This window comes from Pleurodeles waltl, chromosome 11, assembly GCF_031143425.1.
Source record: "Pleurodeles waltl isolate 20211129_DDA chromosome 11, aPleWal1.hap1.20221129, whole genome shotgun sequence".
NCBI classification, from domain to species: domain Eukaryota; kingdom Metazoa; phylum Chordata; class Amphibia; order Caudata; family Salamandridae; genus Pleurodeles; species Pleurodeles waltl.
In genome coordinates, this window is record NC_090450.1 from 905,805,646 (window position 1) to 905,822,828 (window position 17,183).

General features: G+C 40.9%; 1 protein-coding gene across 1 annotated transcript in view; it reads right to left on the reverse strand.

Moving 5' to 3' along the window:
- The window catches only part of SH2B3 (SH2B adaptor protein 3), a 374,442-nt gene that overhangs the window by 69,451 nt on the left and 287,808 nt on the right, over nucleotides 1-17,183 (reverse strand). Inside the window, exons 4-5 of the mRNA XM_069214849.1 lie at nucleotides 4,448-4,549; nucleotides 1,130-1,230 (exon numbers count right to left, since the gene is read on the reverse strand). Coding sequence (XP_069070950.1) covers nucleotides 1,130-1,230; nucleotides 4,448-4,549 — 203 coding nt within the window. The remainder of the gene's footprint in view (nucleotides 1-1,129; nucleotides 1,231-4,447; nucleotides 4,550-17,183) is intronic.

Sequence of the window (17,183 nt, forward strand, 5' to 3'; positions counted from 1 at the left end):
TGGTAGACAAAGTGAACTGTATCAAAAATAGCTATTTTAATGCAAGAAAACAGACAACAGAACTGGTGTGTTTTTCGTAACTCGTGGCTAATCCTTGTTATCCAAAATATCAAACTTCATCAAAGTTCTAACAGGGTGCTCTTCTTTAGAGTCAGAGTCATACCTCCCACAACAAGCACTGATAAAGTCAACTAGTCTGATTTTAAAGTAGCATCACGTGTAATCACAGGCACTCACCAATGCTGTTTATATGCATTGCCTGTAGAAATGATATTTATCACAATAAAGCCTGACGTATTGCCTCTGCCAATGCTGAAGGGAAAAGTAACAAAAAATTGCTTTCAGTAAATAATGCATATTTCATATATTTAATTTACTATGACAAACCATATGATGACTGGGTGACCTTTTCAGAAGTAAAATACTTCCTTATTCCTGCCAAAGGAATCACTTCCTGAAAGGCGGAATAATGACAGTAATGCTCCCCTGGGTGGAGCCAAAGCGCTACTAATAGTACATAATACTGCTGGCTGTGCTGTGAGGATAGACCTAAAATTGGGGATCTGGCCTTCCAATTTGGGCGGACTGTTTAATATGTCCAAGAGTATTTGGCAGTGGTTGAGATTAATTGAAATATTCCACCCCTCACCTTTTGTTTTTCTCCGTGGTACAAAAACCTGAACATCCTTATCACAAGAGAAGGAATACATGGCAGACCTTTGCTAGAACATCATCAAATGCTTTGGCAGATAGTTGAACATAGGGGTGTACACAGAATTTTAGAGTATCCACTTAAGACAAATGTTCTTACAAAGAATGTATGAGGAACTTATTTCCTTATTCCATTACTATGCTAAAAGCTTATCATCAACCAAGCGCACCTCCAACTCCACCCACATACTAAAGGACTTATGCTGGACCCTCCGCCAAGATTTAATTATTTATTAGCTTTTTTTTGTGGAGTATCCTTTCTCAGTCTGAAGTAACTTTGAACCCTTAGGTATACAGCAGGCAAAACTGTCTCCTCCTTGCCCCCTCCATGGCCAATTGTTAGAAGCTTTACGGGTTCTGAAGAGTGGGAGTGTTTGTGCTCAGTGGTGCATTAGTGTTTCCAGAGTCGGATACTTACCCTCGAGATATGCATTCTTTGATTTCTGATGTCCAAGAATCCAACTGCTGGTCGTCATCCGCCTCAAAGATAACTTCCGTAATTTCGGTAGACTTGTTGACCTGCATCCGCAATGAGGAGGAAAAAAAAGGTGCATTAGCTGTCGACTCATATTTGGGATGCAGAGCACAGCCATGTAAATATAGCTCAGCTTGAATCTGCAATGCCACATCAAAGAGGCCATTTCCGTTCATGCGCTGAGAACAAGTGCTGGCCCGGGGTTCCCGTGTTTTTTCACATCCTCTGGGACTCTTATTTCCTTTGTTCTTTATCTCGTTCATTCCCTTCCCTTCCCTTCCATTCCTCCACACCCACTCACTATGACTCAAATGCTCTGCAACAAACCAAAATAAAAGTAGCCGGGAGCACAGTTCAATGGGAACAAACTTTGTGCATTCATTATCACTATCAGAGATTTTTGTGGAAAACGTCAAGTTTGCCGAAGGAGCCATTTTATTTCTGATGAAATGTTAGTATTTTAGGGTTCAAAACAACAGGCTTCAGTTAGGAAAAGGAGCAGTGGTAGCTTTCACATAAACTATAGAGTAAGTGATAACACAGGTCTTTTGACCTTATGACCCCAAAGGAGGGGACATCACACAAACTTTAAGAACAGCCGATCCATCTCAAAACAAGCATTTGCAATGCAATGAGTTCCGCGTTTACTCGAGTTAGAGCTATTAGCGTTGTAAATTCCTAACTGGACTTTCCTTGCCACATACATTGAAAATGAAAAGTAAAATAGTTGACATAAGCAAGCCAATTCAAAGCGCACCAGCTACCATGAGCGTGAGAGTTATTGGCTCCCTGCGTGATGTCTATAAAGGATCATGGCTGGGATAAAAGGCAAACCGAAACCGGAGGAACGGCCATCACACGCTGTAACAAGAGGAGGTGTGACGTAGTGTGATGGCCAACAAAAATATTCACTTAGTGAAATCCCCTGGGAGGGAACTCAGCACACAAATAAGGGACCTTTCACAAACTGCACCAATAAAAATGAAGCATTTCAAACAAGCACAACAAAGAACGAACAGCAAGAGTGGGTGTGGTTAAAAGCCCAAGAGATTACAACAGGCCAGAGCGCTTGCACGCTCGACCCTAAAGAGTGAGGCTACAGAAGATTATTGATAGCAGACAAGTAATCGGTCACCAAAAGGTATGAAACAATGAAGCATGCTTACTTTTACTAAATCACTCTGGTTGGAGTCAGGCGCTACAAAGCAGCCTGTTTAATGACATGCTGAAGACTGGAGTTTAGTATAAAGAGCACTAAACCCAATTCGACATTCAGGTCTAGGTTTACACTATTTCATTCCAATAGTGTCATCATAAGTGAAAGAGTGTGTGATGTACCTTCTAACTGGAAATTTGGTGAACTTTTACTTTTCAATAAAATGTGAAGTCAAAAAAAATATAAATGCAGTTGTACTAACTTTAAGCATTCTGACTTCAGTCATTCAAACATTACAAAAAGTGAATACGACTAGCAAAGTACAGTGACACTACTTTAGGTTAGGGGTCTTCAACCTTTTCGTCATTAAGAGCTCTTTTGTTCAATGAAACTCATCCCGAGCCTCTGATATTATGACCTTCTTAACAGGTACCACATCAGACAAGATTACATCAATGGCCACCATATGCAAGATTAGCAGCAGTGATCACCTTCGTGCAGGTTTGCCAGCAGAAATGTAAAAAAGGCTTTCTCAATTTGGAATGCCTCTATGTAGGTAAAACATAACACCACAGCTGCAAGTTGCACCAAGGTATAAATATTGATAGTAAGTCTACCTAATGCCACATGATTCATTACCCAAATATCAGCTTTAAATATACTTTGGCAATTAAACCATTTTTCTCCAACATACCAATTTTGGTTCACATATATTATTTCAACCAAGCAAAAGCGTCTAACTAAGTAGAGTGAGTTGCACACGGTGAGAGCTACTTACAGGTAGCTGAAGAGCTACCAGTAGCTCACAAGCTACTCGTTGGAGAAGCCTGGTTTAGGTGTTCAGATTTGAGAACACATGGCCTTGCACCAAGAGATTGGTGATCATATCACACCAAACAAAATCCAACAGCGTGGGGTTGCTATTTAATGGGTGAATTAATTATGGCATCCTATGAGCTAAGCCACTACAAATGGAGTATAGCAGGCAGATTATGGTGCTTTGAGCATCAAAATCCTAATGTATTAGTATTTACCTTCCATTTTTCCCTGGCATTCTTCAATTGCCGATTTACGTGGAGAAAATTGCAGGTGTACAGACTTAATTTTGTTTCTCGCCTTGTTACACTGTTTTTCTAGAACTATCTAAATAATTTACTATCTGGGATACTTAAATTAAGTACGTATGGTTTACAGCCCTGAAGAAGTTCCAGTTTCTTTTTCAAAGGGATTTATGAATTGAAAAGAAACTCGAATCCGACCTGGATTGATTTGGACGCCGAATATTTCTTGTTCTTATTATACACTATGTCACGTAAAAATTTCTCCTGAATGCAACCCAATTCTTGCATACATCACTGAAAGCGGCCTTAGCGTGTTCAAAGATGAACTGAGGACTAGGCTAAGCCATCCCACTGGGTGCAAGCACCTGTGGTTCATTTGTCACTATTTGTATCAAGATATGGCCATTTTTAAACAGATGACCAGAAATACGACGAGCTAAGTAATCTGCAGTGCTCATCTTCCTTTGAGTTAAACTCCAAGAAACTACATTACTTTGCCTGAAACATCAAGGCCATGTAAAATTGTATTTGAGAAAGGAAAAAAGAAAATGGTATGCTACAAACTGCTGGGACTGGTAGGGTTAAATGATTTGATGGTGGTCCCTGCACTCCCTATACATGATCTCATGTGAGGGATGTGATGATTTTGGCAGTTTTCTTGTCATTAAACTTAGTTCGGGGGTATTGGGCAAGGCAGCAAATTACTTTGTCTAAAAAAGCCCTTGTACATACGGCAAGCAGTCGCAGGTCCCAAGAAGAGTGCCAAACTCAAGATCACCGAGGGGTTCCCTAGATATTAGCGAAGTACCAGTGTCTACAACACCCTTAGACGCACATTCTAGCAAAATACAACCAGACAAACTCCTGAGGTCTTATGTAGAATGGAAGGACAAGGATGACAAAGATTCCCAAACCCACTAAAAATCAAGTCATTATACCCAAACAATCAGATCTAGACCGTAACATGTCAAAGAAGTACTGAATATAAAGGATTAAGCCCTGCTGCTCTCATGCGAACTGGCATGTTAAAATTGTGGTTCATACCTTAAGTAAAAAGGTGTTTGGATTGTCTGGCATCTCAAGACATGTGCACTTTCTTATCTCCAAGACGGAAGAGCACTTCGTATGCAGCTTTGGTCTGGAACACTGTAGTAAAAGAACATGTTTAATCAGCAATATTTCTCACTTAGATAATCACTTGCATTAGAAAACGTCTTTGGGGCATGAAATGCATGTCATTATAAATCACTTCATCTTGGTAAGTCAGAAAGACAACAACAACGACTCACAAAATTCGTCAATTATAGATATTTAATTCCTTGGCATGTGCTCCATTAGCAGGATGGACAAAACTGCAGGAGATAAAATGGGTGAAATTCAATTCCAACCGGAATGAATCTCAGTCTTTCAGTGAACTGGTTTCACTCTACCCCCCAATCTAGAAGAGGGAGAACTGAGAGACCTGAGAGACCTCACAGGACAGAACTGCACAGCTATAAGGGGGGTTTTGCCACTGTGGCAATTATTAGCAAGCCTGGGAAATTGATGGGCATTCTGGAGAAGCTGTAGTACAATCATGGGACATTCTACCTACATTTTGGGACAGCGGTGATGCAATAAAGGAACACCGTAGAAAAAACAATGGTATTTTGCATTCCAACTGCAATAGAATTATGTATATCTAGGCAAAGTAAGTCTGGCATTAATCCAGTACAATATTTTGGTATTCAGACAAAGTTTTGAGATATTCTAATACATTTATGAAATGTTCAGCCGACTTATAGCATGTGCAGGCACACTTCCTGTACATTGATAGAGTATCGAAAGACTGTGGCAGAAAATCCTATCAAAGGGATGGGATATTCAAGCAGAGCTGTAGTACAATGAGGGGGTATTCTGATGCACAGTTTTGCAGCTCACCGTAAAATAGTGGTACAACAATAACAGATTCTGGCAAACAGCCTTGGAGCCAAAAACTGCAAAACTGCAGGGTAAACCGTGATTGTTTTCTACGTCTTTGTGGCCAGAAGTTTGCCTTTTTTATTAGCTAGAATTAATTTGTACATCATTATCTGTGGCCAAAAGAGCCTGTTTGTAATTGATTTACACCAAAAAGATAAGATTTTATATTTATGTGCAAAGGGTATATTAACTTAAGTAAAAGCACAATGTTGTGGTCCTACACTTAATAAGTTACCGTAATGTATCTGCAAGATTAAATGCCCAACTTAATGAATTTACTAGGTCTGCATAGTATCCATTCAACTTTGTTTTCTTAACGTGGGATAATATACATATGTATTTTTTTGTACTTTCTCAAAATGTTTGTGTAAGGTCAGGGATGGGATGGTGGCTCCCCTGGAATAATGCATCCACTGCAGGGATCCATCTGTATTTGAATCTATGGCCACAGGCTCACACAGCCGTTCATCTTCCAAAGTGGATAAAAGGAGTACCAGTAACCTGGCAACAAGAAACATCCATTATCATTCAGTAACACCAAGAGTCCCAAAGATGTGAATATGCACCCTACAAATACCACTATTCGATTTTTTACATCTTTACTTCATTGTCATGCGATGCAGTAAAGTGGGGCAGAGTCTATCAAATGTATGAGGGTGCTTGGTACGTGACTGACTGCTCCAATCTGATCATTCTTTCAGATGCAAAACTGAAATGTGACTGCCCCAGCCCAACCCGCGTTTCAGATTTGATCCTGATATGTCAATGAATGTGCCCAGTGCTACAAATTCAGTCACTGGTCTAACGTGTTGACTGAAACTGAAGTAGGCCTACACCACTTTCATAAGCAAATCTCACATGTTATTCACACTTAACCAACCTTACACGTGACCCTGCTCCGTGACCAACTATTACCTACTCCTGCCAGCCTATCTAGGGTAATGCAGACATTTGGTACTCGGTTCCAAGTCAGCCATGTTTCAGAGAGGATCCTGACCGGTAACTGCAACCCTGCAAGTTGCCCCATGTCGTGTGACATCTTCACGATTCTAGACTTTAGTCAGCTGCACTCTGATTTATAGAACTGGTTGCTTTGCCTATTTCCGTTATAAAAGTTTGACTCCCCCCGCCCCCAGTCTCTGCATATAGGCCTGAACTGGCTCAGGTATCATACTTGACACGGGGGCTTTATGCTAATATTGGACAGGCTGCTTCCCTCCCGTACCTATTAATCTTTCAAAAATATATATATATATATATATAGTTATATAGTTATATATATAAAAATTATGTTATCAACTGCATACGTTGGACAAGTACTGTCGAAGTACAAATAAAGATTAAAATGTGTGTACAAATTAAAATTTGCAGTTCTGAATTTCGGGCTTTTTCGTACATGGAATAATTTGATTCTTCCTCAGCACATGAAATAAACAGGCAAAAGAGGTCAAACCCATGCCACTGACAGCTGGGTCTTAACCGCTTCCAGGCTTACAGAATTCCGGTTCCAGGCGTTCAAAGGCGCAATGTGCTTGGAAAATGAAGCTACGCGCCCCCTCCCCTCTTAGATCGAGTAGAGAGGTCAATAAATCTTTTAAACGCCGCAAGTCGCAAGTGGACGAGGACAATTTTCGATGCAGGTCAGAAAAATTCCTTCAGTTTCGTGATCTCATTCCTCCTTACAATATCATCTTGAGCCAAATACCCCAAAAGCAGTAATCTTTCACTACTTTAAATGTTGTCCCTTTTGTTCATGTTGACTGGACTACAGCCTGCGAATACTTGGGAGCCAATCCTCCTGGGGAAAAAAGCTAGCTTTTTAAACTCCGAGCCAATGATGAATGCCCAGTGATCTCATCCGCTGATATGCATATGTTTTCTTTATTTGACTCATTCAAGATTAAGAGTAAAAGGCAATTCAAATTCTTTATTTATAAGTATGTTATCTGAACTGCTGCACTTTGGCTGCCTTGCAGAGACAGCATGACACTTGGCTAGATAATGTTTTCTTGTTTGATGTGGTTGCATGTGATGTTTTCTTCAGCTCTAGGACTGATAAACGAGGCAGAGTTAGGTGGTATTCCTTGTAAAGTCAAATTTAAATTGTAATAAACCTCAATACAAATAACATAATCTACTTTATTGCCCTGATGATCCTTTGCTGTAATTAATAATCATGATAAATATATTTTGTGCTTCCATGCCTTTGGACAATGGGGATAATGTCAGCTCTGCCAAGTGTCACGCATTTCCGTTAGAATAACGCATTTCTGGACATTTTCCCGCATTACCGCAATGCCTGAGATTGTCACATAAAAAAAGTGTGGTAAATCCTTCTAATAAACTCTAATACCAGTTTCTCATTTGCTAGGGACGCTCCGTGAAGTGTTTATCAAAGGCCACAAGGTGGCGCTGGTGTACAACGGGAGGTATAAGATTTTCGATATATCTATATGGTTCCCTCACCTTTATTGCTTGATTTTACTTGTGGGAAAGTGTAACTCAGTCTGTGAAATGTCACTCAATTACACTGAAATTATGAGAATGTCACACACAGTCATCTGAAACCTTGGTAGCTATGTAACGTCAATTCACCTGTCTTTACCAAGAATGTGTTACAGTGTAATAAACCTAACCTTACAATGGGGGTCAGAACCATGAATTGGGGTCAGATGTACAAAGCTTTTTAGCGTTCGCAAACGGTCCACTTTGCAGAATCGGGTATTCTGCGACTGCTGAAAAGCATTTTTGTATGTACAAGGTCAAATTACAACTCAGTAACCCGTTATTGAATCGCAATTTGGCATTGTGATTCGGTATTAGGAAGGGGCATGTTTAAGGTGTAACTTCTCAATAATGAATTGCAGTGGTATGTATGAATGTTTTGCGACCAAAATGCAGTAGCAAAATATCTGCAGTTTAAAACCAGATTTCAAACTCGTGGTAACCCCTTCACAAATGCAAAGCAGCTCCCCAAGTGACCCCTTTTCCCCTTTATGAATGATTGTACAAGCATTTTTTAAGAGCAGGCAGTGGTCTTACGGACCACTGCTTGCTCTTAAAAAATGTAAAGAAAACTTTTCTTTTTTTAATGTATCCCATTTTCCTTTAAGGAAAACGGGCTGCATTTAAAAAAAAATTAATACTTTATTTAAAAGCAGTCACAGATATGGTGGTCTGCCGACCACCATCCCTGTGATTTTTGTGATTCCCAATGGATCGCAAAGGGAGACCTACCTTGTTAATATTTATGAGATAGATCTACTTGTGACCCACTGGGAATTGCAAATGAAACTCAAAAAAGAGTGTCATGCATTTGAAATTACGATTTCCTAATTGCGATTTGCATGCAATCGCAATTAGGAACTCACAATTTCAAACGTTCATATATGCGGCCCCTGGTTCTCCACTAACCGTTAGGGTCTGGAAACTTGCATTTACATTTTCACAAACATTTAGATTTGCAATTGTTTAATAACTCACGGCAATCTGATGCAGCTAACAAGAAGGTACACAGCATTATAAAAATGTAATACAATTCAAGCAAAACTGGTGTGAGAGACAGCTCGGGCTTGTCACAAAGAGGGAAAGTTCATAGCACTCTATTAGGTACTTTGGGGAGAGAATGGACTAAACAAGAAACATGCACCAGAAGTGGTGAAATAGGAGGGTGAGTTGTAACGGAGATAACAGTTGGAGAATACAAGGCTTGAGAGTAACATGGGCCATTGGAGTTGAGTTGAATGTAAAACAATGGATGGGGTACACGTGACGATTATAAAACTGTGGCAGGGAAGTCTGATCAGGTGTGTGTGTCGATTGGGTGACAAATATAATGGGTAAGACATTGCTTAATTTGAGCAGGTGGGTGCACGTGGGACCCACCAGTGCTTATTTCTGCCACTTCTTTTTCCTCAACGAACTTTGACCCAGAGCAACAGCATTTGATCATTCCAGCGGCAGGCTACTGTGCGAAACCTGGGGCAATGGCACTTATCTTTTACAAATTAAACAGTGAGTTGATTGCCACGAAGGTGAAGATCGAGGATGTTTTGAGAACCAAGGTCCGCAGTCTGTGAGTTGCAGCATAGAGAATTCAGCTCAGCAGGCAGCAAATGAATGCAAGAAAAGCGTACAAGAATGTAATTATACAAAAGAATAGTGTTTTTTTTAAATACATTTTCGCTAAAAATTTAGGTCGGCTCCTACAATTTCTAGTTTAGGAGCAACTGGCTGATGAGTTTAAAAGTTAGCCTGGCTTGCTCCTGGAGTACTTTTGACAATACATTCAGCAGATTAAACGCCACACGTTTCCTGTCATGCAACTGCGGCTTAACACGAATGGTGTCCGAACGCGCACTGTCTGTAGTACCATCTGTAGGACCAGAGGATCACCATCGTGATTTTGGATAGTGTCACCAAGACGTGGTGAATCTGCATGGGTGTGATTTTGATGTCTTGCGCACGGGAAAATGAAGCCCATCGCAGAAGGGCACGTTTCTCGCACTGCTGACCAGTCTGCACCCATCCTGCTCTTCCTTAGCCAATGCTGTGCCAAAAAGATGTCACCATGGCACTTAATCAGAGTATGGTAACATTTCTAGGGCGGTTTCCTATCCTATGTTAACCCCTAGAGCACTCAGCAGACGGTCATGTGAAGAGTTACTAAGTCAGTGGTGCGTGGATGGAAGGAGGATGTTGATTTAATTGTCATCTACAAGTGTTGAGTTTTGTCGGTGGTACTACAATGAAATGGACAAAGCACAACAACTCGTAAGACTAAAACTACCCACAAAACGGCAAACAGTAATACATTTGATCACTGCCCATTCGGGCCTTAGGTACGAAATTCACTGTTAACTTTGGGCATCCGCTTTCCAATGACTTATTCATAACGTATATAATTCATAGCGTGAACCACACACACACATACCGGTACCAGACAGTAACCAAACTAGACTCCGTATGAGTCACAATACCTCAGTCTAAACCTTTGCTTACTCAGATGTGGCATAATCATCGCTCCCCTTTCGCTTTTTATCCTGGGACTCTGCAAACCAGTGTATTAATCAGAAATTACTATGGGAAAGTACTGTAAATGTAAATTCAAATTACTACGCGATATGCTTTCCAGATGTGGTATCTGCTTCCCATACAGGATGAATTGGTGCCAAGTCAGCGTCTTGAAAACGAATCACAGGCCTCCCTACCCCATACACTAAAAACTAAATTACCAGCTGGGTTTCAAATCTACTTGGAGTTTGTCCCAATAACCTTGGTTGTCCCCGATACTACAGAGTGGATGAAATTCAACAATGTACAGGTGAAATATACAGAGCTAAGACGGCTTTAATAACTATGTATTTGATATGCAAATATACTGGTGCTCCATGCTGCAATATAATTTATACAAGAATTCATTGATATTCAATATGTTAAAAAACTTATATGTAACAGAAGGTTAGTATTTTTTAATTACTATTTAAAAAAGCATACAGCTTAAAAAAGACATTTCAAGTGATATCATAGTTGTGACCCAAAATCTGAAAAACACAGAAAATCGCCAGGTATGCAACCATGATTCCTAACTTAGCCATGCTCTACTGATCTCTCATACGGCACATCAGATGACAAAAGTAATCTATCACTATTATACACAAGGCACTCGCCATAACTTCACCTCACTTTTTCAGTAAATGTCTATGGTTGTATTATAATGTAGGTTGCCCCTTACTCTTTGACCACACTTGTACCTCTGGCAAATACCCAATTTGTTCCCCACATATAACCTTAGCGTGCCCTTTTTCGATTTTTATTTTGCTTTACTTTATTATTTTGAATTATTAATTGTACAAGATGCCAGGCTGTTACACAACTGTAGAGCTGGCACTGAATTTGGCGTCCAAACGCGTATTTCACCTCCCAGCCCTTGGTTAACTCCCTGTTATGAATACAGCCAGGTCAAGCCACGTGTAAACCTTTAGTGACATGGGGAGGCTAAACTACACTGGAGTAGGGCGAGAAGAGACTGGGAATAGTATCAGGTTAGTACCTTATGAATACTTTTTATATTCACTTGTCCTCGTCTAAATAGTGCTTTAATAAAATCTGGCTTATACAACACATTGTCACATTGATGTGCGACAGTGCCTGTATGCATTGACACACAAGAAGGGAACCATGGTGGGTTACGCTGTACTCAAGGCCATTCGGTGCGCTTCTCCGCTACAGTGTCCTTTTAAAGTAGCAAATGATGAATGGAATTCTGCAATAGGTGTCAAAATTCAACCTTAAACAGAGCAAACAGGTACCCTGAAATCTTTGTTGGGGGTTACTATTGCTAGTTATACACGATTTCCAGGGAGAACAGGGTTTCTTTCCGTTCGCTAAATGGCGCTGGTCCCTTTAAGGGAGCTGCTGTTTTGCTCTTCAAGAACCCACACACGGTCATCTCGTCTGTTTGCACTCTGCAGGTGCAGCACTCTGAACCCCAAGAGACCCTGAAGGAAATGGACATTTGGAAAGTACATGCTAGATCTCCAAGAGAAATATCTGTTATGTGGATTACGTTTAAGTTGAAAATGACTAAAACAGGCTCGCACACGTACACTTTACTTGAACTATATATACCTTCCAAAACTAAAATTACAGGCATTCAAAACATTAGAGAAAAAAAACTTGACTTACCGACCCAAAAACTACAACCAACAAACAGGCTGCATAGCATACAGGGAACTCGGAAGACCATTTAGCTGAGTGGAAGAACTGAGCGGCAACACAGCCATTGCAGACTCTCCTTACAGGTCAATCTACCTTTGGAAACAATGCTCAGTAGCCATAGCTGCCCCCTAATCTCAAGAGTTTTTCATTTTTTATAAACACACCTCATCACTGTTTTTCCTGACAAACAAAACGCGAAAAACATTTGGACCAAAGCAGTATGTTCCTCTAGTCATATTTTTCCTACACTGCTGAAGAGGCGGTATGGCCTGTCTCTTGATGCCATCAAATTGACTCTCCAGTTTGTCACACTTAAATGCCTATAACGTTACCTGAATCTCAACGTACGCTCCTATGTCATTTTGCAAATGCCCTTATAGTCAGACCAGGGTCTCCATATTTTCTGGATTTTCCAGCTCAAACTCTCACTTCATATATGGCCCCCCTTGGCTTCCATGCACTGATCTATGCCTGTGCACTATTGTAAGTTGTTGTGGTTGAATAGGGTCAACCATTCCAGTGCTCAAGGAATTTATCTACATCAAATTCTGCTTCGACGGTACTCCATGTTCTAGAACTAGTGCCTCCTTACTTATAAAGGGAAAAAGAAAACTACAAGTACCAGACACCCTTGTGTTGTTGGCTAAAAAGTTAGGACTCTCTGAGCCTGAAGCGGAGACTGGCCTGGGGCCAGTTGGAATACATAAATAGCACTTAAGAACAAAAGAAAAAAACGTACAATGGCCCAATGTGCCTTGAGGTGAGTGACGGTATAACCAGGTAATTCTATCCAGGTTTCACACTGAAACGCCTCTTGTAAAACTTTAATTCAATCTAATAACATAACGAGAAATATTAGAAAGTGGGTGACGTCATGCAGTCCAGCTTTCTACTGATGGTTATGCAATCCACCCCAGTGGTCACAAATCAATGTCTGAGCAGCAGAGAGGGAAAATGTTTTTGCAGGACTCTGTAATCCAATCATATCCTCTGCAGCCCCATGAAGTCGGCACAGGATGAAACTGGAGAGCATCTGGTGTATCACTTAGTGACGAACGACACCCCAAAGACTTGGAGCTTCAAGATGAAAGCAAGGTAGAAACATTCCAGGAAGGGTGATCATTTTACGAGGACATTGATAAATTAGCAGAAAGCCCTGGCTTCTGTGAAAACCATTCACTTCAAGCGCAAAGTCCACTGCAACCAAACAAGGAATTTGAAACTGATGCCAAGGTAACACAGCACGCATGCAGGACAAGGGCCACAGCTCCCCTTGACTTCATTCCTAGAGCTGAGGCATAGGGGGCTTTCATTTAGCGTCACTCTGGTTGCTCACTCTTGAAGCTTGAGACATTGCTGGTCAAACAGGATGCAAGAGAGATTTATGTTACAGGAAATCGATGCCCATGGAATTTACTATGTGAATAGTTCTGGGAAGAATTTCATAAGCTTTTAAAATGAAGGAACCTGATCACACTACCATTCGTTCCATCTCTTTCAGATGCTTACTGATGGGGTTCCATGATACCAAGTATCACAGGTGGGCTTTCCCCTAATACCTAATTATTTTGAGGCACATTAGTCAATTTGGTTTAACTGCAGCGAGAAATAACTAACAACTACTGCCTGTCATGGAGCCATCTGATTGGAGGAGTGGGGGTCGCTTCACCCACCTATCATCAAGGAAAACATATATGTATGTGTGTGTTGCTATTTGTGGAATGTGAACCTAGCTTGAGAGCAACAGAGCACTGAACAGGGGGCATAGCCCATAGTAGGACAGAATCATTTACAGATGGGGAAGGGTGGAAGCCAGGCAGTTGGGTCATCTGTGTTGCTCTATGAAAAGTTGCCTCTTCAACATTTTTCTGAATTGTAGGAGTCGGTGCTGATAAGATGCCTACAGGGCTGTTGTTCTAGAACCTAGGAGCCTGAACAGAGAAGGATTGCCTTTTCATTTTTTCTTTCATGCAAAGTATTTTCTCCAGTCTGGCAGTATCCAGACTTCTGGTCTGCCACTGTACCCCAGATGTGGCTAGTTTGCCAGGTAAGATGGGGTCCTGTTGAGGTTTTGTAAGTGATGCATATTGTCTTGAAGATCTGGGTGTGAAAGGGAAGCACCAAAGGTATCTTAATAAGGGGTCAAGTGGTTGAGTTTCCTGGAGTCCTTGATGCATGTGCCACTGTGTCCAGAATACCTTTTATCGGTACTAAGGTGATATCAGTGAGACTGGTGAGGAGGACTTTGCCTCCCTCCAGAAGGAAGCAGCCGAGGGCATGTACAGTTCTTCATAAGTCGTCATCCGGGAGAAACATACTTCCTTTATTCAAGAGGGATAGCTGGAACCAAGTTGTCTTGATTGCTGATGTGTTTCCTGAAATAGAGGTCTACCTAGAGGGTAAATTACAGATTTTCTATGCTCTGTCAGCTTGGGTGGAGAGGGACAAGGGGGGGTAGATGAAGCCATGTAGTTTTAAGTTACAGACCCACGGTGCCATTAGCAAACAGCAGAAACTCAGTCTTTGTGGAGTTTAGTTTCAGGAAGTTAGTTTACTTCTAATATTGGATGGATCTAAGACTGTATGTCATTGGGTGAGGATATTGTTAGGTAGAGTTGGGCATCATCTGTGCATTAATGGATCTAGACGGAAACACTGTTTCCAGTCTTGGGTTTAGAAAATCCCATATCTTAGTTTAATTAGTCAGTTATAAGAAAATCAAGATGACAACATCCTGAATGCATTAGAATGTCACACAAATGTCTGATTTCTAAGAATACTGAATGAGTTTTGTCAAACTCATACAAGTTGTAAATCTACTCCAAACATATGTAGTGATCTATGTGAGAAGATAACCTAGGTTTGAAAGGTCGGCTTTCTGAATTAGGGCCACATAAATTATTGCAGGGGCTAAAAAGACCACCTCAACCACCACCACATTTTCAATTAAAAAATAAATAAATGTTGCTCTGCCTTCCCCTCTTCGTGAGGAGAGAACATTCATTGTGATTAAAAACATCTGTAAGACCCTTCCGATTTCCATCTTTAACCATTTGAAACATAAATTTATGCAGATCTTTTGAGCTTACTTAACTTCAAAATGTAAATCTAAAATAATAATATAGAGTCCCTTGCAATCATAATATATGCCCATTGACTGCAAGATTTGTGTTAATTGAAGTCATAGATGTATCTCCAGCTATACAAATCTCTGTCCTTTAAACACTATGCAGCTGATATCTAATTGCATAGTATAGGCTCATACGGGGCTTCAATTGTCAATAGCATTTCTATCTGAAAGTCAGGATGAAGTGGGTGTAGGAGTTAAGGAGGCCTCATGCTGAGAAGCACTAGCCCATCCAAATTACTGGGGTAATTTGTACACAACCTGATTGCCAGGGCATCCCAAAGATGTCAGAACATAGATGGTTAACCGCAATCATTCAGGGGATGTCTTTCCGGCTTACACTATATTTGGGGAGTTTTGTATAGTGATGAAACCGCAAATGACTGCAAACCTTGCAAGGCAAAGGCAGTTTCCCCTGCTCTGTCCTCCGTAGATGAGACATTTAGGGATTATAGCCTAGTGTCACCTGAAGCATGTGCACTCAATTGGTATTATAGTCTTGATTATTCCAGCAATTCAAAAAAGGGTAAGGCAAAAATAATTCTAAAGGCATCTCTTAACACATCAAGATACAGCTCTGGGGTTACACTCAACACTGGTACAATATTGCTTTTCTTTTGGGCCCTCAGGAAGGTTGTCAGATTTTGGCATGCTCTAAACACTGGCTGCAATACTATAACCTGAAACTAATATTTGGATTAAGCCCATAGGTTGATATGCCATCAAGGCCAGGGTCTCCAATAGGTAGCTCTCCTGTGTGTAGACCAGCCTACAAAAACTGAAAATTGTGTATTTAAAATAAACATGTAAACTTGTCTGATGTGGTCAGTATTAAAATTCCAATAATATTCGTAGCTCTGGGTGATTTTCATCAACATAAGTAGCTTTTACTATAAAAAAAGGTTCTAGGCCCTTTGTATTGGACAAATTTGTAGCTACACAGTGATAGAACACCGTCTCTGTGTTTTTTGTTTTGTTTTTAATTAAATGTATAGCAAATAAAACAATTGGAAAGTGGGATAAGCTTTATATTCTGAATCACTCTATAAAACTAAGGAGATCTAAACCTCCCATTGGTCTCGCACTATTCATCCATTGTTTCATGCCAGTGGGCCTTGGCTACATGATGCCCAAAATATTTGCACTCTCTGATTTAAATGCTTGAAACAGGTTAACCTATTTCTTTGCAAGAGGTATTTTTCCGCTTAGTAATGCCTTTGGTGAGTAGTTGCATTAGTAGGCTTGTGAGGCTCAATGGCCCGTTCGTGTTTTTCTTACAAGAATCAATTGCTGGATTATAGACGAACGATAAAGGAAAGTTGTGTTCGCTTAAGTACAGACCTTGCTTGACCAAGATAAATACATTTGTCACTATTAATGTGCACCTTTCAAAAGAAAAAGTATGACTATTGAGACTTCTATTTCAGCATGTAGGTAAATAGTTACTCGGCAAGTCCAGTCTGTGTAGTCCATTTGATCTCGCACTGCTTTGTGGCAGATGCCTCATAAGGAGCCCATGTTTTGTCTTCTGTTGTATGCGTACAAAGGCGGGGACATTGTACACTGCTGTAACCAAGAAATCATATAGCCCAGGTCAATCAATCAATCAATCATAGTATTTATAAAGCGCGCTATGTACCAGTCAGGGTTTCGAGGCGCTGAGGGGGGGGGGGGGAGCGCTGCTGATTTAGCGGTCGAAGAGCCAGGTCTTGAGGAGCCTTCTGAATGCGAGGAGGTCCTGGGTCTGGCGAAGAGATGTGGGGAGAGAGTTCCAGGTCTTGGCGGCGAGGAAGGAGAAGGATCTGCCGCCGGATGTCTTGCGCTGGATTCGGGGTACGATGGCGAGGGCGAGGTTGGCGGATCGGAGTTGACGTGTTGGAGTGTAGAAGTTAAGTCTGGTGTTGAGGTAGGAGGGTCCGGTGTTGTGAAGTGCCTTGTGAGCGTGGGTCAGGAGTTTAAAGGTGATCCTCT